Source organism: Dipodomys spectabilis, unplaced genomic scaffold (assembly GCF_019054845.1).
Source record: "Dipodomys spectabilis isolate Male_0828 unplaced genomic scaffold, ASM1905484v1 ptg000263l, whole genome shotgun sequence".
NCBI lineage: Eukaryota > Metazoa > Chordata > Mammalia > Rodentia > Heteromyidae > Dipodomys > Dipodomys spectabilis.
In genome coordinates this window covers 1432627-1459863 of record NW_024870940.1, presented here as the reverse complement: position 1 = coordinate 1459863, position 27237 = coordinate 1432627, and the positions used below count along the sequence as shown (strand labels likewise).

At 43.8% G+C, this 27237-nt stretch overlaps 1 protein-coding gene across 3 annotated transcripts in view; it reads left to right on the top strand.

The window, feature by feature from the left end:
• The first annotated feature begins 286 nt into the window (after positions 1 to 286).
• The window catches only part of Xkr6 (XK related 6), a 174881-nt gene continuing 147930 nt past the window's right edge, over positions 287 to 27237 (top strand). Inside the window, exon 1 of one of the 3 annotated variants that reach the window (XM_042699897.1) lies at positions 287 to 1063. In XM_042699897.1, the coding sequence (XP_042555831.1) occupies positions 312 to 1063 (752 nt within the window). In that variant the 5' untranslated portion in view covers positions 287 to 311. Of the gene's footprint in view, positions 1064 to 1627; positions 1685 to 27237 lie in introns of those variants that run through there. The other 2 variants (XR_006150746.1, XR_006150747.1) reach the window with 2 other exon arrangements.

Genomic DNA, 27237 nt, shown 5'->3' with positions numbered 1-27237 from the left:
GGGGAAGGGGAGCCCTGGCGGGGAGAACCCCCCGGCCCCCCGCCCAGCGGCTGAGGCGCAGGAGGGCGGCCATCTTGGCCGGGAGGGTAGGGCCGGGGAGCGGCGGGCGCCGTGCGATTGGGGGACTCGCCCGGAAGTGACGTCAGCCACCCGGAAGCGGAGGGGGTTCCCTGGCCCGCTCCCCCCGCTCGTTCGCGCCCGCTCCTCCCCGCCCCCCTTCCTCTCCACTCGTTTCCCCCCCTCCCCGGTCCCTGCCTTCTCCCCCCTCCCGTCCCGCCCCCCCCACCTCCGGAGCTGGGAAGAGAGTCAAGATGGCGGCGAAATCCGATGGCGGTGGCGTGGGGGTGGGCTTCGCCCAGCTGCACAACCTGGACGAGGCGGTGGGCAGCGGCGGCGAGGAGGACGGGGAGCCCGGGGGCGGCGGCTGCGGCGGCGGCGACGGCGCGGAGCCCGGCGAGAGCAGCTCGCTGCACATCTGCCACTGCTGCAACACCTCCTCGTGCTACTGGGGCTGCCGCTCCGCCTGCCTGCGCTCCCTCCTGGGCCGGAAGCCGCGCCGCAGCGCCGCCGCCGCCGCCGACGGGGGGGACCAGCCGCTGCAGCCGCCCGCGGGCCCCGGCCGCCGCCCCCCGACGCCCTCGGCCGGGCGGCCGCAGCCGCCGCCGCAGGTGGAGCGGCCGTGGCTCGACTGCCTGTGGATCGTGCTGGCGCTGCTGGTGTTCTTCGGGGACGTGGGCACCGACCTGTGGCTGGCCCTCGACTACTACCGCAAGGGGGACTACGGCTGCTTCGGGCTGACCCTCTTCTTCGTGCTGGTGCCGTCGCTGCTGGTGCAGAGCCTGAGCTTCCGCTGGTTCGTGCAGGACTACACGGGCGGCGGGCTGGGCGCCGTGGAGGGGCTCAGCAGCCGGGGCCCCCCCATGATGGGGGCCGGCTACGGCCACGGCGCGGCCCGCGGCGGCGCGGGGGGCTCGGCCACGCCGGGGGCGCAGCGCCTGTGCCGCCTGTCCGTGTGGATCTGGCAGTCGGTCATCCACCTGCTGCAGATGGGGCAGGTGTGGAGGTAAGAGCCCTGCGGGGTGGCGGCCGCGGCGGGCGGGCGGGCGGGCGCCGCGCGGGGTCCCCGCCACCCCCCTCTGGCTCCTCGCGCGCCGGCCCTCGGACGGCCGGGCCCGGCTGGAAGGAGGGGAGGCCGGCCCGCCGTCCTGGCGGGCGGGACCGAGGTTCCGTGCCTGGCCACGCCTTTTGGCCCTGCGAGGCCCAAGTCCGGCCGTTGGCCTGCGGCCAGCCGTGCCCGCTTCGCCCTGGGGGAGACCCTGTGTCGGCCTTCCCTCCCCTCCCTCTGCGGACCTTGCATCCGGGTTGCCCCTCGCCACTGTGTTCCAAGCTGACACTCACCCGGTACTCTTCGGCACCCAGCCTTCCTCCTGGGGGGGGGGGGGTTGTCTGATTTGCGGTCTGGTTCCCCTCCCAGGAGACGTTTCCCCCTTACCCCCTTTTCTCTCTGCTGCAGCCCGTGTGGGGCCTGTGGAAAACCCCTCACTGCCTCTCACTTAAGCGCCCCTTCGTGCTGCACCCCTCTCCCTCCCGCAGCCCCTGAAACTGCGACCGACTCCACTCCGCTGCCCCCCCCCCCTGCAGAAAATGACTTGCTGGGGTAGACGTGCCCTTTCCTTAGTGACAGGTAAAAATTGGGTGGCGTGTGATGGCTGCAAACGTCTGGTCTTAACTCTCACTTCTAGAAAACCGAGTTAGCTTCCTGGGCTGCCTATGTTGTTTTTGGTAACCAGGCCCGTGTGTGAATTCTGTTTACCCAAGACCAAGCTTTTCAGCCCTCTGTCTTTCTGTGAAGTACCCGCATGCCTGGTGGATTACCCAAAAAACCACTTGGAGATGCTCTTGGTGTCAAGAGCTTACCTACCTTACTGGCTGGCTGGCTGGCTCTACCGCGGGGGTGGGGGGGGAGGGGGGACGATCTCATTGAAACCTTAGCCTGTCTGCATTTGCAAGAGAGAGAAGAAAATTTCACTGGACAAAATTACACTGGGGAAAACAACCCTTAAGGTACACGGCTTCTGTAAGAAGACATGGCTCACACTGTTAGCTGCCTGCCCTTAGGAGATTTTAGGCCTCCATGGATCAGGTGACAGAGCTGTACTCAGGTTAGCTGTGAGAAAAGTTGATTGGTTCATGAATAGTTTGTCCAGATACCTATTCTAAATCTTAATAACATTTTAGAAAATAAGGGGTTAAATAAAACCAGTAGAGTGGATGTGAAAATGGCCAGCAGAATTGTCTAGGAGAGGGAGTGTGAGGGTAGTTCTTGATTTTCCTGGCTTCCCCTTAGTTGTTTACTGGTGCTCAGGTTAAACTAAGCTGCATTTGTTTGCAGATGAATTGTTTCTGCTGATAGAGAAGGGGAGAAAAAAAGAGAAAAGGTTGCAGACTGGTCACCTTTTTAGCTGTTTTGAGCATAGTTTGAGGTCAAGTAAAGTTTTGAAATCTTCAGTCTACTCCCCCTCACCTCTCAATTTCATACTGAATCCAAGGTAGTGTGTTTGGTATTGGGAATGCCTTTTATCCAGGCTCCTAGAGCCTGCTAAGATGTAGTTAAAGGGGAGAGGGACAGACAAATCTGGGAAAGAGCTTTTGAAGTGCTTGGGAAATTTAACATGTATTTACTAAGGAGGCTTCTGCTTAACAAGCCTGTGTCCCTATCTCCATGTCTGAGGCTTTGGAGTGTGGGAAAGAAGCACGCGGGTATCAGGTTGGAAATCTTGCAAATTATTTCTCATATACCCATTCTGTTTATTGGCAGTAAGCTTTTGGGCATAATGAAGTTGAAGTTGTCTCACAGTCTTTTAAAGTAGAACTCTCATGATCTCTTCCCCAACCCCCATTACCTGAACTCACTTAATTGTATTTGGGGAAAATAGAACTACATATTTTGGGACAAACTGAAAGGTACATTTTAAGTGACTTTAAAGTAGCTTTAAGTCCCTTTAAACTTAGCTGCCTCTCCATCTTCATTTAATTTTCAAGGTGCAGTAGTGTAACAGATGAGAATGTGTGCATATTAAATGCAGTATACATATGTACTATGTATGCACACATTTGTTACCTGTAGTGGTATATATATGTGTGTGTGGGTGATGTATGCGGTTCAAGAAGATGCTTATGATTTTATAACATCTGATTTTTTAAAGTCTTCTCAAGATTAGGATATATCTGAAATATTTTGAGAGATAAGCTATTGGAAACATGCTAATTCAGCTAAGCTATTTCATCTACAATGCTGCATTTGAAAAGAAGTATTTACTGAGGCAGACTTTTTTTTCCCCCCTATTTTCCTGGTAGATTGGCTTTCCTTGAGATGCTCCAGAAGCCAGGTCTGCTCTCCCTACCTGCCAGGTACAGTGCTTCCACTGAGAGCATTCATATGTATGAGCTTTGGAGAAAGGGTTTTATTCTTTTCTTGCTCTTAATTCTTGGCAGACCAGTTGCTTGTCAACATGAGTAAACACACCAATCTAGTTTTTTCTGCAGATCCTTTGGGGTTTTGTTTCCTTAATCATATAGGCTACTCAAATTTTGCTATTTCCTGTGATCACATAGCATAAAGATTAAGGTCCAGGAGTTGCATCATTTGATTTGGGCTACCATTCTAAGAAAAGATGTCAGGGAAGTTGTACATTGTCAGAACCAATTCCATTCAGCCAGGGATACCTTCTCTTTACATGCCTTTTCTCTCCTTTTTGAAAAATGTAAAATTATTTGAGGCTTGCCTTGCAAAAAGCCCAGTGTCCGTCTAAGAATTTTGTTGCCCTGGTATTAAACTAGTACACTTGTATGGGTACTGTCCTTTTTGTCAGGATGGCAATAATTGACATCTCCTTCCTTCAAATGATTTTACAGAATGTAAGACAATATTTTTTGGCTGGACCAGTGTCGGAGCATGGAAGAGTTGTTTGTGTAAAGTTTTGGTATATGGAATGCTTCTGTAGAGCTCTAGTGTGAGATTAAGGTCTCCTTAGAGCATTAAATGTATAGCTTCTTGTGTTGCTCTGTGTGCACTGAGTGTACTCAGGCGCTTCTCCTAGGATTCTGAGTTGCTCAAATAGTACTGTGAGTCACTCCAGGCTTGACGTGAGTGCAGTTTCAGGTTATTAGAAAGTGAGACCATTTTCCTGGAGGGGGACAGTGAGATCTGTAGGACCTAGTTTGTATCTCACATTGCTGCGTGGAAGTCCTTCCTATGCTTTGTGCCACCTTTGGAGAGTGTTTAGCAGTTCTCTCCTGTCAGGAAGCAACAGTTTTTCCACCAAAATTGAGTCAAACCACCCAATCACTGATCTCCTTTGGAATTTAAATGTGTGTGTGTGTGTGTGTGTGTGTGTGTGTGTGCATGTGTACATGTGCATGCGCACGCGCGCTCGTGCATGTATGCATGCATGCATGTGTGCACGTGGGCATGATCCAGCTTCACAGAGTAGGAGAGAAAGGTAAATTCTGTATGGTATTGACCATTTCTAAAGTGAAGGTCAACTGTCCTTGGATGGGATGGCATAGAAGGTGACTTTCAAGGGAGGAAAAAAAAGGTGCTTTAAATTTCTTACAGCACTATTATTCCACACAGTCAGAAGCTTGATTTCCTGAGATGGTGATCTGGCCTAGGCATCCTAGGCATGCAGCTAGCTCTACACCTGCAGTACAGCTGGGCTGCTGAAGAGGCTTCCTGTAAATCACCCTGCCCCTCCCCCTCGGATAGGGATACTTAATGTATCTTGGGGTCTTTGTTCATGTCCAGTGTTTTAAAGCAGTGCTTCTTAATTCATACTGATGTAGAACCTCCTGCAGTTTTCAAAGGAATGAAACACATAGGCACTCAGGAACTGTTAGAAGACTCAAGGAAGGGCTCAAGCAGCCAGTCACAGCTTCTGAAGCCCCACCGTGATCAGGCTGGTGACCAAGGCTGGCTGACAGCTACTTAGAATTAGATTTCAGGTGTATTCCACTGAGGGATAGATACTGGATTCGTGTTCTTAATATGGCAGGATATCTGGGAAAGGAATGATGTGGTATTTCATTATGAAGTTTGGTCTGGTGACAATACCATGACAGAGTGGCTTTCCTGTGGACACATGAGTATTGAAGAGGACTTAGGAATCTTTCAAGGGAATGCACTTGTGCTTATTATTTTTTTCTTATTTTTTCCCCCTGTAAATCCAGGGTTTTACACATGCTAGATCGCTAGGTGTATATTTTACCATTTGAGCTAACCTCCTCTCTCCCAGTCTTGTCTGTGTTTTGCTTTTGAGATGGAGTCTCACTTAACTGCCTGGGCTTGTCTTGTACATTCTGCCTTGATCTTCCTGACTAACTGGAATGATAGATGTGTACCACCATGCCTGGCTTCAGTGTTTTTTATTTCTTTGAGCCCAAGTACAACTCGTCTAAAAGGATCCCCAAATTAATAACAGTCTACAATAAATGTGGGATATCTTCTTTGCCTTTTGTGTGACACAAAGAATGCTTTTATGATTTATAATCTAATTTTGAATGGATTCTTTTCTTTTTTGTTAGTTGTGGGGCTTGAACTCTGGGCTTGGTCACTGTCCCTGTGCTCTTCATTTCAAGGCGAGCGCACTCGACTGCTTGAGCCACAGCGCCACTTCCGGTTTTCTAGTATTAGAGATAAGAGTCTCACAGACTTTCCTGCTCAGGCTGGCTTTGAACCATGATTCTCAGATCTCAGCCTCCTGAGTAGCTGGGATTACAGGTGTGAACCACCAGTGCCCAGCTGAATGGATTGTTTTAATAGACTTCAGGAAAACAACTGGGGTGACAGGTAGTGTTGGAGTCAGTGAGCAGTGATGTCCCTAAGGAATGGAGATGTTACCTTGCAGGTAAGGAAGTTCATTTGTGTAGGAGCAAGGTGCTAGTCACCATGAGAGAAACGGGAGGGAAAGAGGAGAGGGCAGGGAGAATGAATGTATAATGAGAGAGAAAGGGACAGTGAATGAGAGCAGATAGAAAGCTCTATGTCTGTTTACTAGTAGGTGAGAATCTCCATATTGTAAAAGTAGTATGCCCTAGTCTATCCATAAATGGGATGGAATTTTAGTTAAAGCAGTACTCAATTATCTTATTTTTGAGGAAAAAATTAATGTGTTTAACTGGTGAAAAAAAGAAAATGTATAGAAAGAAAAAATGTATTACTTTATTAGAAAGTGGATGTGCTATTGTGTCAGCCACCAGACCCCAATGTACCAATGTATTGTGGCTGAGGAGTGGAGGAAAACAGTCTAGAAGGGAGTGGACATATTTGTGAGGATTCAGTATACAGAAAAGGTGGTATTTCTAATCAGCGAATGGGAAAAGATCAAGTGATAATTGGGGCAACTGGATTACCCGTGTAAAAAGCAGTAGATATCTACCTGATTACACACACACACACACACACACACACACACACACACACACACACACACATCCCTAGAAGATTTGGATTTTTTTTTTGATTTTTTTTTTTTTTGTGTGCGTGTGCCAGTCCTGGGGCTTGAACTTAGGGCCTGGTTTGCTATCCCTGAGCTTTCTTTTTTTTTCTTTTTCTTTTTTCCCCCTTAAGGCTAGTACTCTATACCATTTGAGCCATAGTTTTACTTCTGGCTTTGTTTGTTTGCAGTCAGTTGTGAGACCTTAACTCAGAACCTGGGCGCTATCCCTGAGCTCTTAGGCTCAAGGCTAGTGTTCTACCACTTAGAACCATAGTACTACTTCCCGCTTTTGAGCGATTAATTGGAGATAAGAGTCCTGTGTGGACTTTTCTGCCTGGGCTGACTTTGAACTGTGATCTCCACCTCCTGGGTTGCTAGGATTACAGGTGTGAGCCACCAGTGCCTGGCTATTTTTTTTTTTTTTTTCAAACAAGGTCTTGCTCAGGTTTTCCTTGAACTTGTGATTATCAAACTCCAACTTTCTGAATTTGAGATTGTAAGTGTGTATCACCATGCTTGACTTTTTTAAAATAAGGTTTTTTTATTGTGAAAATACCGTACAGAGGGGTTACAATTATATGACCAAGGTAATAAGTACATTTCTTATCAAGCATTGTTGCCTCCTCCTTTATTTTTCCCCTACCATCCCTGCCCTCCCATTGATTTTTTTTTTTAAATAAATAATCTTCAAGTGGGCAGGAAGACCCTTTGGTATCATCATGGCAAAAAAAGGGTAGATTGAGCCACAGGAAGTAGTTACCTGTACTTCAGCTTGTTTGTCCGATTCTACCTCTTCTCAACTCAAAAATCTTTAGAAGTATGAGCTTAGCTGTGAATATGATAGGAGAGTTAAATTTAGAGATATTTTTCTAAAGGAGAATCAATAGAAAAAGAACATCTCTGAAAATTATTTCTCATTTTTTCCTGAACAGTAACAAAAAATTGATGTTTATGGTGAATAATAGTCAAAGAACAACATGATGAAAATGGACATGTTTTAGAGTAAAATTGTAATTCATGATACATTATAGTATTTTCAGAGGGATTCAGAAACAAGACACGAAACCCAAGAAGTCCAAAAGGCATGTGTCAGAAATCAGCTTATTTCTGTCTTCCTAATTAATTAATTAGGCTTATGGAAGAATAAGTGTGGAATTTTGGGAAGATTCCTTGTGATGCAAACAGAAACTGTCTTACTAGTCTCATCATTTTCTTACAGGACAGTTGGCTTTGTGTGTTGCTTCTGTTTTTTGAGGTTGTCCTGGTCAGACATTCTGAGCTTTTACTTGGCTCTAAAAGTGTTACAAATACTTGAAAAGTTATGAAAACATAGCAATATTTTAAAAGCTAAGTGACTTTTGACTATTGCCTAGGTTACCATTGGAAAAAAAGAAAAGAAGGAAAGAGGAAAGGAGGAAGGAAGGAAGGAAGGAAGGAAGGGCTAGCTTGAGGTGCAGGTGACTGCTGATTTTGGTTTCCTTATCTTTATCAAGAGTTAGGTTGATTGTTCTTTACTGTCCCTTACTGTCGCTTTCTTTTTAAAAAGTTCATTATGCATTAGAGGTATCCTGTTCTGAATACACTTTTAAGGGAAGAATTGCAGCCTCTGGTTTGAGCAATTAAAAAGAAATGTATTTCCCAAGGAGTTTTTTCAAGTAGAGTTCTGAGTCTAATGTGTGTCATTTTGACTTCTTACAATACTTTCTATTTTTAGTCACATTTCTACCTATGGGGCATCTTATATATCTTTCTTGTTACTGTTGAAATTTACAGCAGACTAAACTTCCTGAGAGATTTGTTAATAAGTTGGTTTGTCAGCTGGCTGAATTTGTAATTCAGGTAAAATTAAACTTTTAAAGTGGTAATTAAAAAATGTTTTTACTATTAGTCTAAGCCCAAAGCAATTACATATATTTGTTTTTAAAAATATTTTTATTAGCGTTGATGAATTGTACAAAGGGGTTCCATTTGACATGCCCATATATGCATCTAATGTACCTTGTTTAGACTCAGTCCCTTTCCTCTTAACCAAGTTAATCTCAGTAAGCTTTAATGTTCAATTTTCACTGTGTATTTGACCCTCCTTCACCCTTTCTGCCCCTTACCACTATACCTTTCCCTCACAGGGCCAGTGTTTACATTTCTGTCATGCGTATATGCTAATTGTTCAAAGGTGTCTCACTGTAGTATTTTACATACACATAATGTTTTCATCAGATTGACTTGGTCTTACTTTCCCCAACCCTAGCATTTTCTGCCTTTATTCACAGCTACACTGTATTTTGGTGTTGTTTTATCTTCAAACATTCTTTTTTATTCCTCCCTCTCTAATCTCTTCAGATAGTCATACAACTGGAAACATGTTCTCTGTGTGTGTATATGTTTATGTATGTTTACCATTCACATATGAGGAAAAACATTTGACATTTGTCCTTTTGAACGTTAGCATACTATGATCTCAAGTCCGTTTATTTCCCTGCATTTGACAAATTTTCATTATTTATGGCTCAATAATACTCCATTGTGTGAGTGTGTGTGTGTGTGTGTGTGTGTGTGCACATACACTACATTTTCTTGACCCATTCATCTGTTATAGGGCATCTGGGCTTTTGCATGGCTTGTCTATTGCTACTAGTGCGATAGTGCACATGGTGTTTAAGTGCCTCTATTATATCCTGACTTGACATTCACATAGATAAATGCCTAAGAACAGTTTCACTGGACCATTTGGTAGTTGTATACTTAGTGTTTTGAGAACCCTCTATACTGGTTTCAGTGGTGGTTGCACTGGTTTGTGTTCCCACCAGTAGTGACGAGTCCTAATCCCCGTCCTACCAGTGTGGTGCTGGTATACCATTCTACTGGAGATAAAAGTGCATGTCATTTTAACTTTAAAGCAGTGCATATATTTGGGAGTTTTTTTTCTTAAGTTGCTTACCATGATTGATTTGTTTTGGGGAAGAGGAATCTCAGAATCATCTATGGTCTATCTCTTGTAATCATTGTTTATATTATGTATTCTTTTTTTTTTTTGTCGGTCGTGGGGCTTGAACTCTGGGCCTGGGCGCTGTCCTTCAGCTCTTCAGCTCAAGGCTAGCACTCTACCACTTGAGCTACAGCGCCACTTCCGGTTTTCTGGTGGTTTATTGGAGATAGGAGTCTCACAGTCTTTCCTGCCCGGGCTGGCTTTGAACCGTGATCCTCAGATCTCAGCCTCCTGAGTAGCTAGGATTACAGGCATGAGCCACCAGCGCCCGGCTATATTATGTATTCTTTAACGTGGAAAAGTCAGTGATTATGGGTTTTGAATTTTAGGAAAGGCAGGATTTGCTTAAAGCAGTCAGTGAATATTATTGCAATGACATATTTAATACTAACCTTTGACTGACTTTCTTTATGTATGTCTAATGTGGATGGTTATGGTATTTGTCACTACTTAAGTGTTGCTTAGATAATCATGGTGCCATCAGAGGTGTTTTTTTTTTTTTTTTGCATAATGCTGACATAGTATCTTAACATCAGTGGTGTTTGAAGACAGTATTTCCTCTTTGCTTTTTTTTTTTTTTTTTTTACCCTTTAAAATTGATTACATTTTTATTTTTTATTTTTTATTGTAAAGCTACTATACAGAGGGTTACAGTTACATGAGTGAGGTTATGAGTACACTTCCTCTTGAACATTGTTACCCCCTCCATTGTTTTCCCCCTACCATCCCCTCCCTCCCTCCCTTCCCCGAGGTTCTTTTTTTTTTTTTTGATTGTGATTAAATGATTACATAATTTCAAAGTCACAAGTTCATTCTAACTTCCCTGGAGCAAATTGTCTACCACAGTCTGTAATATATAACAGTGTTCACATGTTATATACCATATTTGTGATCAGCAGCATGAGGATATTTAGTAGTGGTTCAACCAGATGAGCGCGAGTTCTTTGTTTCTTAAGTCCTGTTAGTTTTGTCGTATCACCTAACCTTTTGGATTTAGCATCCACTTATGAGGGAGACCATGTACCGTTTGTCTCTTCATTCTTGGCTTACCTCGCTCAACATGATTCCTTCTAGCTCCATCCATTTCCCTGCAAATGCCATTATTTTGTCATTTCTAATGGCTGCATAATATTCCATTGTGTATAGATACCACAATTTTTGGATCCATTCATCTGTGGTGGGGCACCTAGGTTGTTTCCATATCCTAGCTATTGCGAACAGTGCTGCAATAAACATGGAGGTGCACGTGTCCTTGTATATTGGTTCCTGTTGTTCAGGGTAGATGCCTAGAAGTGGTATGACTGGGTCGTAAGGGAGGTCAATCTTTAGCTTTCTAAGGACCCTCCAGACTGCTTTCCAAAGTGGTTGTATAAGTGTACATTCCCACCAGCAGTGTAATAGGGTTCCTCTTTCTCCACATCCCCTCCAGCATTTGTCGTTGGCTGATTTGTGGATGTGGGACATTCTGACTGGGGTAAGGTGGTATCTCAGGGTTGTCTTTATTTGCATTTCCTTCACCACCAGGGATGATGAACATTTCCTCATGTGTTTCTTTGCCATTTTTATTTCTTCATTTGAGAAGTCCCTCTTTAGTTCCCTTGCCCATTTAGTAATTGGTTTGTTAGGTTTGGGAGGGATAAGTTTCTTGAGTTCCCTGTATATACAGGATGTTAACCCCTTGTCTGATATATTGCTGGTAAATATTTTTTCCCAATTAGTTGGTTGTCTTTCTAGCTTAGTTGCGATAGATTTAGCTGTGCAGAAGCTTTTTATTTTAAGGTAGTCCCATTTGTCGAGTCTCTCTCCAACTTGTTGTGACCGTGGGACTCTGTTCAGGAAGTTCCTTCCTGTGCCTATTAGTTCAAGTGTCTCTCCTACTCTGTCCTGCAGTAGTTTCAGAGATTCAGGTTTAATGTTAAGGTCTTTAATCCATTTTGAGTTGATGTTGGTGCATGGTGATAGGCTGGGGTCCACTTTTAGTTTTCTGCATGTGGCTGCCCAGTTTTCCCAGCACCAGCGGTTGAAGAGGCTGTGTTTCTTCCATTGTATGTCTTTGGCTCCTTTGTCGAATATCAGCTGGCTGTAGGCCTGTGGATTTATATCTGGATCTTCTATTCTGTTCCATTGGTCTTCGGGTCTGTTTTTGTGCCAGTACCATGCTGTCTTTGTCCTCTTTGCTTTTTAATGTGAGGAGACAGCTTGTGTGCCATCTTGATCACTCATTTACAGAGCCCCGACTGTTCATCACTCATTCTAGGAAGAAGCTCACAAGATCCTAAACATGACAGTTCTCTTCTTGGAAGGGAGGTCAGTTTCTTACTGGACAGCCCTAACCATATGTCAGGCATAGGCTCATGACCTGGAAACTTTTTCTGTCATCATTATGCCGTCTTGCGTTCTGGTTTATATATACTGGACATATGAGGGAAGGAGGTAAAGGGGAGGAAGACCCCAGACTCATAGCTTGAGAAGCTAATCAGTGAAAGAGAACTGGCAGGAAAGTGCAGAGTAGAAGCCTGTACAGGGCTCACTTTGTCTCTTCAGCTGTGGTTCAGCAAATGGGGGCAGAACTACTGTGTTAGGATAGTCTGCTGGGCTTACATACAGATTCCTATACAGAAGGAATTAGAGCCCAGGAACTTGGGCTGGGGAATTATACTGTATTTCTGCAGAGTCTATGGAAGCTTTAAGCATGCAGAGAAAACAGAAGTGTTGAATGCCTGTTCATTAACACTGTTCCTGGACTCAGTGATTGCTGGTGACATCAAGGAGCTCTGCTGTGTATATGACAGGTATCACACTGTCATACCTGTGAATAATTTCCTGAGATAGAAAATGGTGCTGGGCGCCGCCAGTAGCTCACACCGGTCATCCTGGCTACTCAGGAGGCTGAGATCTGAGGATCGCGGTTCAAAGCCAGCCCAGGCAGGAAAGTCCGCGAGACTCTTATCTCCAATAAACCACCAGAAAACCAGAAGTGGCGCTGTGGCTCAAGCAGTAGAGCACTCGCCTTGAGACGAAGAGCACAGGGACAGCGCCCAAGCCCAGAGTTCAAGCCCCATGATAGACCAAAAAGAAAATGGTGACCACAGTTTCATGCACCTACTATACCGTTACCCCTTAAATCTGTACTTTATATGTCATTCTCCCATTTCTCAACTGTCTCTGACAAGGTTCCCTTGAAGTCGGGATTTTAATCAAAATTCATACAGCATGCTACAGTTTTGACTCTAAATTAGATCCTGGTGACATTGGCTCCCGGCCCCAGGCAAGGCCACTTCTCTTTTTGTTCTCTAAGTGTTCCTTCTAATAACATTTGAAGTTGTAGCCAGGGGCTTGATTATATTTAGGCTCCATAGTTTTGTCAGAACTACTGCTTTCTCTTTCAATACCTGTTAGTGATGTGGTGTCACCTTTAGTTAGGGGTGTGACCTGACTGAGGTTGGACTGCCGGGCTTCTTGTCCAAAGGTGCATCTTCCCTGGTGGTCCCACGGACACGCCCCTCCCCCCCTTTATGTGAAGTTTTACTACTCCACAGCCAACCGCACTCTGAAAATACTAAGTGGCATTTTCAAGTAATGACTTTTTTTTTTTTTTTTTTTTTTTTGTCGGTCATGGGACTTGAACTCTGGGCCTGGGCGCTGTCCCTCAGCTCTTCAGCTCAAGGCGAGCGCTCTACCACTTGAGCTACAGCGCCACTTCCCGTTTTCTGGTGGTTTATTGGAGATAGGAGTCTCACAGTCTCTCCTGCCCGGGCTGGCTTTGAACCGTGATCCTCAGATCTCAGCCTCCTGAGTAGCTAGGATTACAGGCGTGAGCCACCAGCGCCCGGCCTGTAATGACCAATTTTTAAGTAACTTCTGTTACACAGTATTACTGTAGTTGTTTTATTATGGTTAATCTTACTTGCTTAACTTGTAATTTAAACATTATCAATAGGTGTGTGTGTGTAAAGGAGTGCATTTGTGAGTGTAAAGGAGTGCATATAGGTATGTGTGTGTGCAGAGGAGTGCATATAGGGACTGTTGGTATCCAAGGTCGCAGGTAGATTGGAATGAATTAGGGAGGACTACTTACTTAGCTTGGTTGGTGGCTTACTGTCTTTGTTTTCTAAAAACTTGCTCCAGTGAGACTCTTAGTTTTTACATTATGTGTGTGTGTGTGTGTGTGTGTGTGTGTGTGTGTGTGTGTGTGTGTGTGTATTTGTTGTTTTTGGTTGGTTGTGGGGTTTGAACTCTGGGCCTGAGTGCTATACTTCAGCTGTTCAGCTTAAGGTGAGCACTCTACTGCTTAAGCCACAGCACCACTTCTGGTTTTCTGGTGGCTAATTGGAGATAAGAGTCTTACAGACTTTCCTGCCCCAGCTAGCTTTTAACCGCGATCCTCAGATCTCAGCCTCTTGAGTAGCTAGGATTACAGGTGTGAGCCACCAACTCCCAGCTTATATTTTATTTTTTGTTTTATTTCTTTATTTATGTATGTATGTCGGTCATGGAGCTTGTTCTCTGGGCCTGGGCACTGTCCCTGAGCTCAAGGCTAATGCTCTATCACTTGAGCCACAGCGCCACTTCCGGCCTTTTCTGCTTATGTGGTGCTGAGGAATTGAACCCAGGGCCTCATGGGTTGTGCTTGCAAGGCAAGCGTTCTATCACTTAGCCACCTTCCCAGCCCCTGTATTTATATTTTGAACAGGCTCCTTTCTCTAAGGTTTGATAGCTACTTACTCTATTGGAAGTTGATCTGAAAGTTTAAAAAAAAAAAAAAAAACAACTAACAAAACCCTAGACTGGAGAAATGAGTCAGAATCTGGGCACTGGTGGCCTTTGAATAGGTTATCAGTAAGCGGTTAGTGAGTTTACTGTTAGGTTTAGCTGGATAAAAATAAAGAAAGTATGTGTTATACCACACCTGCTTAGAACTGGAGAGGATGTATCTGAGTGTTTGCACTAGACTAAGGTGGGCACTGGGAGGAGAAAGCATGTAGGACTGTGATGGAGTAAAAGAGCAGAGGAGGATTGAGACTAGGCAGAAAGGAAATGCACTGAGAATGCTGCTTTTAGGTATATTGCTTCATTTAATTTTCACTAATATTTCATGCCCACTTCACAGATGAAGAAATGGATTCAGTGAGTTACAAAGTCTATGTCATTAGTGACTGGTGCAGGGAAGTTTTGAAGCCAGATCTCATTGGTGGTTGTGTGTCCCATTTCCTTTCCCTTTCTTTCTTTCTCTATCCTTCTTCCTTCTTTCTTTCCTTCCTTCCTTCCTTTCTTTCTTTCTTTTGTTCTTTTTCTTTTTTTTTCTTTTTTGTTGGTCATGGGGCCTTGGTGCTGTCCCTGAGCTCTTTTCTCAAGGTTAGTGTTCTACCATTTTGAACAGTTTTTGAGTAGTTAGTACTTGGAGATAAGTTTCATAGGGACTTTTCCACCTAGGCTGGCTTTGAACTGTGATCCTAAGATTTCAGCCTCCTGAGTAGCTGGGATTACAGGTGGGAGCCACCTGTGCCTGGCCCCATTTTCTACCCCTGGAGGTTATCTATCCTACCTGTGTTTGAAAGCGCTGGTGGTGGCCCATGAGCACATAGAAATGCTTTGCTTATCAAAAGTGGGGGAATAGTGTTCTTGAGCCCCTAGGATCCCTTGGTCGACAGGCTGAAGGTTTTTGAGAGTTCGCTTTCTCGTCTGTTAAATAAACTTCACAGACATTGGGTTCACCTTCATGTCTCTTAGTTGATGGTGAATGTGCTAATGTGAGTCACATGGCTGAGAACTCCAGCACCTGATTTGTGTTTAGGACATGAGTTTCAGTGCCCACCTCCCCCCAGTCTTTCTCAAGGCAGATACACCTTCCACCCTGAGTGCCGTGGGGTTTATACCGTGTGCTTGGCCACTTATCCCTGTAATGGATATTTGTGGCCTGGTGGTCTCTTTTAGCTGGTTGGAATCGCTTGGGGAATAAGATATTTGGGCCCACCATAAGAGGTTATGGTCTAGAGACTTTGGGATGGGCCTGAGAATGTAAATATTTTAAAAGTCTAAGCTTTCAGCAAGTTTTCCCCCAACTAGTTCCTGGGCAGGGATGAGAACCACACTTGTATATATCATTTCTGCCAATATTTAAGAAGTTCTTCAGGAGAAAGAGTGCATGTTAGAGTCACTTGGGATTATTTTTGTGAAATTAAGCTCTAGGCAGATTAGATTTCTTTCTTTTTTCTTTTTTTTTTGCTGGTCATGGGGCATGAACTCTGGGTCTGGGCTCAAGGCTAGCGCTCTACCACTGGAGCCACAGCGCCACTTCCGGCTTTTTCTGTTTATGTGGTGCTGAGGAATCGAACCCAGGGCCTCATGCTTGCAGGGCATGCAGTCTACCGCTGAGCTACCTTCCCAGCCCCGCAGATTGGATTTCTAAATCTAATCTGGAATGTATGGAAGGAACTGTCAACGATTTGAATAAAACTTCAGTGTTTAGCCTCAGGGTCATTTATTTGGAATGAGTTGGTGAAAAATGTGAATTAACCATATGCTCTTGCCATATCCAGTATCTGAAATTTGGAATACTATGTAAAGACTTCTGATATCCAAACTGTGTAACTTATACTTGAATATTGCTTTGATTTAGAAACTTCTTGGGAAGTTTTGAAGTCTTTCAGGGTCCTTGAACACAAATGATGATGGTCAGTGCTTAGGACGAACGGCCAGGGCTTTAGAGGCATTTTATTATGTTGGAAAAATTGATGTGAATTTTGGTTCTTGATTTTCAGAAATATTCTCTTCGTTGAATTTTGTGCGTTGGTTTTCAGAAATATTCTTTGTTGAAATTGGTGCCATGGATAGGATTCCTAAAAATGGAACTGGAGAATGGAGGGCAGAAGTGATGTAATAGGGTTAAGTGGGGTCCTTCGTGACAGGCTGGCCAGCAGTTTGCTTGCTAAATTTCCCAGGGAGTGGCTGGAGGTGGTGGGGAGGAGGAACCCTGTGGGGGTTGGCTTCTGGTGAGCTATTAGTGTATAGTGGATCAGCAAGTATACCTCAAAGACACCAGAGAATGCCGTTGAGTTCCGCCTACAAATGCACCAAAACAGTTTCGAGAAAAAGCCAAGAACCTCGTAACGTAGAGGCTCAGGGTGGGACTCGTGTGGTGCTGTAGCTGACAGAGATGCCATGCACAGTGGGGTTGGATGTTAGATTTGTGATTCGAAGTTGTGGTACGATTTGGTCATAAGTAATGCAGCATTGAATAGTCAACTAAGTAGTTGTAAATAGCCCTATATATTTAAGATACTCTGTAAGGAAAGACAGTAGGGAAATTGCATATTCAAAATTTGAAGCATCTCAAATGACAAGTTAGACCTAGTAGGTGATAGTGTGCCTCAGGATTTGTAGAATAGAGAAACAATAAAGGGTTCATGAATCAGTTTGCAGAACAAAAACAACCCAAACAGGGCTGAAGTTAAAAGCAGTTGTAATGTAACTTCGGGAAAAGGATTAGAATATGCATTTGTAGACTAGATTTTGGGGTTCCACTATTTGAGAGGGCCTGAATAATAACTCTGGTATGGAAATGAGTTGATGCATACCTCATAAAGACTTTGTGATGAAATGAGAGGTAATTATCAGGCATGTTGCTACCCCTCCCCTGAGGTCAGTGTGTCTCATTGTGCTCCTTGCTTGGCATTTGCAGCTCACTGTCTCAGCTCTTGATATACACATGTCCATGTAATGTGATTTGTGCATTCCTTGAAAACCCTCTTGTGCAGAATCACATACTACAAATAACAGGTCTGTGGGGCAGGATCAGATTAAGGCCAGACTAAACAATAACCAAGTGACAGGGCCTGGACTATAACTTTGTTAAGTTTAGTCAGGCAGCACTAGTCTAGAGCACTAACAAAACCCATGAGATCCAACTAAAAATATTATCAGGGTTAAAGTTCAGCTGACATTTAACTTGGCTTTATCATTCACACCCAAATGATTCTAGGACTTAATTCATCCTGAAATATTTAGATTGTTTTAGATGGTCCAATTCACATTCTCCTCTTGGTGTGTTCCCACACTCCCCACAGCATTACTGGGCAGAGATGGTAGGGCACACCTGGCGCTCCTCCACCAGCTTCCCATTGTCCAGAGGAAGGTATTTTGATGTGGTAGAAGCACTGTAGCACCGTCTTCCTTTTTCTCTTCCTCTGTCTTTCCCATTATTTGTTAAATATTGATGGTTTCAGAATGTTAGCATGCGGTGGGCGGTTCTTCCCCCCATTCCTTATTCTGTTTTGTTTGGTTTTGTTTTGTTTTTCTCTGTCATGGGGCTCCAACTCAGGGCCTGGACTTTTGCTCAAGGCTAGTGCTCTACAGTTTTGAGCTCAGCTCTACTTCTGGTTTTCTGGTGGTTCATTGGAGATGAGTCTCATGGACTTTCCTGTCCAGGTTGGCTTCGAACCATGATCCTCAGATCCCAGCCTCGTCAGTAGCTAGGGTTACAGGCTTGAGGCGTCGACACCTGGCCTTACACAGCTCTTGAAGTTGAAGCTGTTGTTGCCCAAGCAACAAAACAGAGCATCAGGGGTAACTGAAGTTTTATGATCTCGCTTTGTTGGTCTTTATGTGCAATAAAGAAGTGAAGAGGGACTGGTTTAATTCTCTTTTAAAGTTTCAGAATGGGATGGTCAGCATGTGAGCAATATGCATGGGGCCAGAATGGTTTGAAATTTTGGTTCATTTGAAAGGTAGTTCTAGTGAGGTTTTATATTAAAATTCAGCTGAGCATACAGTAAACAAAAAGAGCAACACTAGCCAGTTGTCGAGGAAAGACTGATGGGTAGAATAAACAGACTGCTTTCTGCAATATAAACAATCTGTTTCCATAATTTTTTTTGTTTTGTTTTTTTGAAGGATGATTGGGAGGACTTCCAAATCAAGTAGAAGTTACTTAACTGGGAAAGGCAGCAGACCTACGTATATGTTAGTCACTGTTACAGCTTTTTTTTTTTTTTCCAGTAGCTATCACAAAAAGGGCAGCAGCTTCACATGACAGCAATGCAGGGACTCTGGCAGCTATCCTGGCTGGCGTTCAGACCCCTAGCATCCCGCCCCGCAGAGGGGAGGCTGTGGAGAGCCCTGGCTGCTTCTTAAAGTGATGGCTTGTGTCTTGGTAGACTGAGACCAAGAAACAACTGTGTGCTTAACTCTGTGCCTTCCACACATCAGGAGGCAAACATATAGGTAAAATGCTACTATTTAAAGAGTGCAAGAGGTAATTGCCTTGATTTCTATTCCAAAGCGAGGCCAATGAGCTTTTCTCCATAAGGAAATATTTTGGGATTTGAGAAGCCTGGGAGGCATTCATTGCACAATTCCCTTTAAAAATGTAAAAAAATTGTAGCCTTAAGGGCTGTCAAAAACGAATTGCTCTTGTTTTCCTGTGCGTGGAAACAGACAACTGTTTAACCAAGTTTTTAAAAATAACAGCTAGGTATAATTATTTGATGTGCAAGCCATCCTGCACTAAATTAAAATATACTGAAATAACATTTTGTGTGAGTATGTGTGTTTCTGGAGATTGATTGAAGGGCTGGCATGATAGGCAAATACTCTCCCACTGAGCAGTGCCCTGAGCCAGAGTTTTAAGTAAGTTCTAAGATGAAATTTTGTTAAGATAAATATTGCCTTCATTGAGTAAAAAAAAAGTGTTATGACCCTATACCTAGACTTGTCAGTGTTTTAAGTCATAACACATTATTTATCTGACTTAGAAGATGTAAGGGTATTGACTTATGACCACAGCTAACATGACTGACAACATGTTTATGTAGGAAATTTTTTGGATGCAGTCCCCTAAGTAACTTCCCCAAAATGACTCCTCAGTTCTCAATCTGGTCATTGTACAGATAACCAAATATATAAAAAGCCCTAAAAACATACAGAACCATACCTCAGTTTTTAAATATATACTAACACTTATGTACTAAAATGTATTAGACTGTTGGATTTATGTGTTCATAAACTTTGAGTATTATTTTAAAAAGGCATAAAAATTCTTAAAGTTATCTAAAACTTTTCTTAAAAAGTTGTTAAATATCTAAATATGACTGAAATGTAAAATTGAACTTAAAATGTCTTTGTTCCATAAGTTTTCACAGAGACTATAAAATAAGATGAGACCCACTCCGAGAAACTGTCTCAGGTGCATTGCTGTCAGTCCCATGCTGCCCCTCACCGGGTGAGTTGGCTGCCTTCATTCATTAGCTTGCTCATTAGAGGAAGTGGTACAGTTTAGCTTGTCATTGGGACAGCTTCATGGAAGAGGATATTACTGCCCTATGGGTTGTTTTGAGAATTAAGAGTTAATACACATCAGCCTTAATACAGTGCAGATTGAAATAGTAAGAGTTTATCAAGTGTGAAATAATGACACCATTTTTACCTGACCCACAGTATTGAAATGTGAACCCTGAATTGATGTTTCTTCCTGGCCAACTTTTCTTTTTTTTAAAATAAATAACTTTCTTCCAGGTGTCTTGCTTATATAGTCAAAGTATATTCTCCAAATAATGATGGAACAATGTTAGGGCTGGAGATAGAACTCAGTTGTAGAGTGCCTGCCTAATAGGTCCTGAGTTCAAACTCTAGTACTGTGTTTCCCCCAAAGACACAACAGTGTTCAAGAAGTTATAAATATGTATCAAGTATGTAAATGAGACCTGGAGAAAACTATAGTCATTTTGTAATCTATTTACATGTTGATGTCTGCTTATATAAGACTATATCCAAGAATAAATTAGGCAAGCATATACCATCTGTCTGGAAGTGAAAACATTGTATAGCACTAAAAGAGCCTAAAGCTAAATAATAAATAAAAAAAATTATTTTTTGGTAGTGCTAGGATTTGAATTTCCTAGGTTTGCTAGACAGCTACCGCTGATCCATACCTCCAGGTCAGATTTTTGCTTTTTTTTTTTTTTTTTTGCTGGGGCTTGAACTTAGGGTCTGGGCATTGTTCTTGAGCTTTTGTATTTAAGGCTAGTAATTTACTACTTTGAGCCACAGCACAGCACCATTTTGTACTTTTTGGTAGTTAATTGGAGTTTCCTATCTGGGCTGGCTTTGACCCTCAGTCCTCAGATCTCAGCCTCCTGAGTTGCTAGGATTACAGGCCTGCTTAATATTATTTTTAAAATTTTATTTATTTATATTTATTTATTTATTTATGTTTGGTCGGTTATGGGGCCTAAACTCTGGGCTGGGTGCTGTCCCTCAGCTCTTCAGCTCAAGTGCTCTACCACTTGAGTCACAGTGCTACTTGCAGCTTTTTCTGCTTATGTGGTGCTGAGGAATCGAACCCAGGGCCTCATGCATACGAGGCAAGCACTCTACCACTGAGACCTTCCCAAACCCTGATTATTTTTGAGATAGGCTCTTGCTTCCTACCAGGGATGCACCATCCACCTGTTAGGCTTCATGATAGCTAAGGTAACAGTTGTGTGCCACCGTACTCAACTCTTCATTGAAAAAAAAGTCTTGCGAATCTTTTTCTTCTCTAGCATTAAATCTTGATCCCAACAGTTTCACTCCAGCCTCCCAAGTAGCTAGGAATACAGATGAACCCCCATGCCTGGCATTTTTAAATTTCTGAGGGAGGATTTTGAGGCCTAGGCTGGCCTCAGACTTGGAGACTTCTGAGTTACGCTGGTGTGCCAGGTTTTTTGTTGTTTTTTTTTTTGAGAGAAGAGGGGGTGTGGGGGTTTGAGAATTCAGGGTTTGGGAGGCCAGCATGCCACTGCTTGAGTAATGCCTTCAAGGCCTTTGGCTCTGGTTATTTTTGAGGTAGGGTCTTGTTTTAGCTGGGCTGGCTGGACTACTGTCTTTGTATTTAGCTTCCTGCCATAGCTAAGATGACAGGTACTTGCTACCTGATCGCAGCTATTGGTTGATATTTTCCCTGGGTTGACCTTAAACCTCGATCTTGAGCTAAGCCCTCTGAGTAGTTTTTAGAGGTGTAAGCCACTGGCACCGCTGGCCAAATCAAGTTTACCATTTTATTTGGTGAAGGGAAATGTTGAGTACAAATGATGAATCAAAAGCTCTACAAAAATCTCTCACCCATGGACATTTATCTGTTCACATCTCTAAACAAATTGTAGTGCTCTGAGTTATTACCAGATCAAATCAGTCTTTGCTGGTTCTTTGTTCATACAGTGTATTCAAACTTGATTTTTTGGAGACAGTTTTGCTATGTAGCCCTTCATCTGGTACTTCCTGTATATCCCTGGCTTTCCTCAAACTTGTCACCTTCTTTCTTCTGCCTCCTGGGTGCTGAATTACATACACTAAACTGTTAAACCAAAAGTTGGAAGCTTCATGGACTAGAAGACTAGCTCCACATTTCATTACTTTATTGTGTTTCAGCCCTGGCGTTCGTAGTGCACTGGTGCTACAACACTGAACTTCAACAAAAACATTCTTTTGCCATGTAGTATCTGTCTTTATTCTTTTGTAACTCTGGATCCTTTACCTAGTCCTCCACTAGGTACAATCTAGGGACCATACCTTCTAATCCACCAGGATAAGTGCTGGGTCACAGCTTTTGACGTTTAGTTTGAAGAAGCCAAGAACCCTACTTAATAAATATTGTATAGTGGATAGGACAGCTCTGTACCACAAAGAATTTTCTAGTCCAAATATCAAACCCTAGGCCACAGTGCACATTCCACTGTTCTTTGTTTAAATTACAATCATTCCCCATGATCTGTTTTTCTTTAGATAAAGATGATTATTTTTGAGTTTGCACTTGCTCAGGTAAAGTACTTTTGGCTTTTACTACTTTCATTTACGTCTTATTTGTAATGTGTTTTCTTTTGATGGATTCCTTTAAGGATAGGCTCTATGTCCCATACATCTTTGTTTCCTGCAGAGTAATTTGCATATAGTAGAGTACATTATTGATGGAATGAACTAACGTACGTGGCATTAAAAAATTGTACTCTGTTGATACAGGACACCTAAGAATGGATAAATGGTGAGTATGTTGAAGTCTGAGTTGGGCTTTAAGTGAAAAATAGGCCTTGAACCCCAGGACTTTTGGGGAGGAAAAACAAGGTTGTGCACAGACATGTGTCAGGGAAACATTTCATTTTAATGGGACTTAGCAAAGAGTCTCACAATCCCTGGTATTTGCTTGTGATAGTTGCCCAGTGTCTGCTTGACTCAAGAGGTAGTTTTAACCTCTTGCCTTTAAAATGTCAAATGAACTGAAAATCTGTAGAGACTTATCTTTTTGCTTATCCTGGATAAAAAAATCTGGATACTATCTAGGAGAAAATACAGTAAGTTAGCAATCTCTTTTATTTTTTATGTTTTGGTCGTCATCCTGGGGCTTGAACTCTGGGCCTGGGCGCTGTCCCTCAGCTCTTCAGCTCAAGAGCGCTCTACCTCTTGAGCCACAGCACCACTGCCAGTTTTCTAGTGGTTTATTGGAGATAAGAGTCTCATGGAGTTTCCTGCCCAGGCTGGCTTTGAACCGTGATCCTCAGATCTCAGCCTCCTGAGTAGCTAGGATTACAGGCATGAGCCACTGGCGTCCTGCTAAGTTAGCAATCTCTTGTTTGCTTTTTTTTAAATTTTTTATTGTAAAGATACTATACAGAGGGTTACAGTTACATGAGTAAGGTAATGAGTACACTTCCTATTGAGCATTGTTACCCCCTCCATTGTTTCCCCCCTACTATCCCTTCCTCTTGTTTGCTTTTTATAAAGGAGGCACCTGTCAGCTTTTATACTAACTGTCCATCTTAGAATGAGGTGAGCTAGATGCTAACTGCTGTTGCTTTTTAGAAAGAAAATAGTCAGGGCTATGACATTATGACTTGATTTTGATTTATCGTATGATTGTGCAATGACCCTTTTTCTGAGGAGTGGTGGCCTAGGGCTTTCATCCATCTTTTTGGAAGACACAGTTCAGCCCCGAATTCCATGTTCTTTCCTGTTTCATCTCATAGGTTGTGAGGTGACCCAGCACTGTTTGCAAACAAGGCAGTTCGCTTTCTTGAAACTTGGTTATAGTAACTTCCAACACGCAGGCTGAGCTCGTGAGAGTGGGGTTGTGCCGTGCAGGTTCTAAGGAGGTGCCTCGTAGGATACGCAGGAGGTAGATTCTGGCTAGGCTGTTGCGTGTGTCCTCGCAACGCCGTTGTGTCTAGCCACATGCTGCACTGTGTGGGATGTGGTGGGGTTTGTAAAAAGCACAGAGTTCTCTGAGCCTCAGTTTCCCCACCTTTAGAATACTGTAGGAGCTCCTCTCCCTGACAGGGTTGTTAATGGCCTAGATGAGGTACTGTGGTTATGTCATCATTGTGTTTGTGCCCGTTTGCGCAGCGAGAGTCATGTACCTTGTTCCTCTCCGTCCTCTCAGCACTGGCCATCCTGGGATTCAGTGGCAGTGCTGCAGCCAGAACCACTCCTCTGCCAGCAGGAACATCTTGCCAGGGGTGTCAGATTTTTGCCCAGTAGTCTCCAGGAAAGGAAGTTGGCCATATGAGGTCTTTTGCTCTGATCTAGGAGCTTCTGGAGTTTTCTTTAAGGAGGTCCCTATAACTTTACAGTAATGTATCTCTTGCTGGCACCTATAGCTCCTCTCTCCCAAGGCTTGCGCAGGAAGCCTTGCATTGCGCCAGCCGGGGCAGCCTCTGAGTGCTGAGAGAAAGCGTTCGTTAGAAAATTTAGCCTTGGTTTTAGAAAGATACCCGTTTCATAAATAAAAGGATATTTAATAAAAGCCTCAGTTTGCCGATCTATTTGAAACCATTTTTCTTCCTTCCAAGTATGAATGTCACACATTGGTTTTCTCTGGGGCAACTTTATTCTTGTCTTAGTTTGAATACAACATGTTCTATTATCATTTATTTTGTGAGACAGGCCATTGATTCTGTAAGTTAGAAATGAGAGTACTCATTTTACTAATCTTAAAGTAGTTGTAAGAAGCAGAACAAAGGCCTTGTCATTTGAAATAGTTTCCCAGGTTGATTTCAATTGCAAGGTTCTCCAGTTTTTGAAAGCTGGGAAAGTATTGAAGATGCTTTAGACATGCTCCCTCCAAGGCAGTGATGGTAAGGCAAGTTTGGGAATAGAGTACCCAAGTTAGGAACCTTGTAAACTTATGTGTATGTGTTTTGTTTTGTTTTTTCCTTTTTCCAGTCCTTGGGCTTGAATTCAGGGCCCGAGCACTGTCCCTGAGCTGCTTTTGCTCAAGGCTAGTACTCTACCACTTGAGCCACAGTGCCACTTCCAGCCTTTTCTGTTTATGTGGTACTGAAGAATCGAACCCAAGGCTTCATGCATGCAAGGAAGCACTGTACCACTAAGTCACCGTTCCCAGTCCTAAACTTGTTTTATACGGTTTGCTTCACATTCACAGACTGGTACAGTGCAGTGGATCCCATTCTTAGGGTTCAGAAACAAGTGCTAACTTGTCAAGGTTTAACTGCAGATGGAGGTTTCTCTTCTGGAGATTTTGAGGAATGACAAGGTGCAAATCCGTGTTCTTGTCTTCTTTTACCCTGTTTGCACCCTAAGAATGGCTGTGAAGATTGTCTTTCAGTACTGTGGGCACTGTTGGCACACAGTTGGCAATGTGTTTGGGATGTCTGGAGAGCAGATTGAGAGATTGTGGGTCTGGTAGTTCACAGGCAGCACACAAGGCTGAAAAATCAGGAAGTACTCAAAGTGACATGAGAGAGAGAACCAAGTGAATGTAGATGATTAAAGTTAAAATTAGTTTTTGAGTACTTAGAGATGGGGAGTCTGAGGAGTGGACATTGTGTGAGACAGGGGGGCAGTCTGCATCATTCGGGAGCTTTGGTAAGTGTCCTGCTCTCCACAAGGTGGATGTGGCATGGTTGAGAAGGTCACAGACTTTGGTTGCCCTTTCTTTTTTGTGTCACTGTCTCTCACGGAGTTTGATTCTTCCTGCTGGAGCCTCCAGGTGAGAGCCATGGCTGGTGATGTTGCGGGCTCAGGTCTCTGTCCTGTACATGAGTAACCCCAACCCAAGGAAGGCACTGGGTGTTCCCTGCAACACTCACAGCCACTTCGTTCCTCGTATCAAAGGAAAGAACAGGAAGCCTAATTATAATAATCTGCTAATAATTACAATATGTTGCATTCATTTTCTTTAAAAAATCTATTTGAGTAACTACTAGCCTTCAGAAGATGTTGGAAAATAGTATTTAGGCAGCAGCTGGCAGTTGGTTACTCATGCTGGAACCTGCCTGGCGTCTGCTCCGCTGGCAGAGGCCGTCCCGGCTCTTGGGCGCGGGCTTTCTGGCCACTACGCAAGTGCACTCAGAAGCAGCTGCTTCGCACCACAATGCTCGCTGCGTCTCTGCGCGTGTTTTGAATGTGTGGGCTTCATTGCTGTTGCCCGCCATCTGGGAGAGGAGCGAGTACACACTCCTAGAGAGGCAGTACTGGAGTCTCCACGTGGCTCCTAATGCAGTTGGAAACTCCTCTCCTTCAGCGTTGGCAAGCCAGTTGACAGCTGGAGTTGTTCTGCTCCGCCAGAGCCTTATCTCAGACGTTTTAATTGGTTGTTTAATTAACTTATTATTTTTAATGCTTTACACTTAAGCCATGCTTCTATCCCATCCTTGTGCTCACCTTGTGTTGACCTTTCTGCCCAGCTTAGCTTTGAGCTGTGATCCACCAGATTTCAGCTTCCTAATTAGCTAGGATTACAGGCTTGAGCCATGGGTGCCTGACTAACATAGCGTTTTTTAAAGAAAAGCGCTAAGAAATGTGATGTGGGCAACAGGTTAGACAAAAATACTGATACAGGCAGAATGAAAGAAGACCTTCATTCCACAGCATTCAAGTGTAACTGCCATCGGCAAGTAAGGGGATGTGTTCTACCTTATTGTGTGTGTGTGTGTGTGTGTGTGTGTGTGTGTGCGCACATGCGCATATGCACATGTCGCTCTGCTCTTCCAATAATTAAATATCCAGTTGATTTCCAACAGTGGCTTGTGGTTGTATGTTAGTGTCACATACTCATTCTCTGGAGGCAGCAGTGGCATTAAGGAGCTGGATGGGTGTGGCTTAAGTAGGAGAAAATCCCATTGCAGAAGATCCTTGTCCATCTCTGTAGCTCAGAGTGGTAGAGCGTGAACCTTGAGTGAAAAGGCTCAGAGACAGTGCCCAGGACCTCAGTTCAAGCCCCACAACCCACATACACACACAAAAAAGATGCCGTCCAGGAGTGCTCATTGTACAGGTATGATGGGAGCACCAGCAGCATCTGCGATCGGCTGAGGTTCCCTTACGTGCGAGATGTTAAGTATGTGCATGTATTATTACTGAATCCGTCCTCACCACGGTCCTAATTACAGAGGAGTTAGCAACACGACATCACACAGCTTAGCAAGGGAGTCTGATGTAGCTAGTTTGACTTGAGAATTGTTTTCATTACAGTGCTGTGCTGTCATTTGGCAACAGCTGTTCTCTGGAAACTTGTATTTTTAAATCACACCTTTTGAAGCAGGGTGCTGGTGGCTCATGCCTGTAATCCTAGCTACTCAGGAGGCTGAGATCTGAGGATCGCGGTTCAAAACCAGCCCGGGCAGGAAAGACCATGAGACTACTATCTCCAACAAACCACTAGAAAACAGGAAGTGGCGCTGTGGCTCAAGTGATAGAGTGCTCGCCTTGAGCTGAAGAGCTGAGGGACAGCACCCAGGCCCAGAGTTCAAGCCCCACGACCGACAA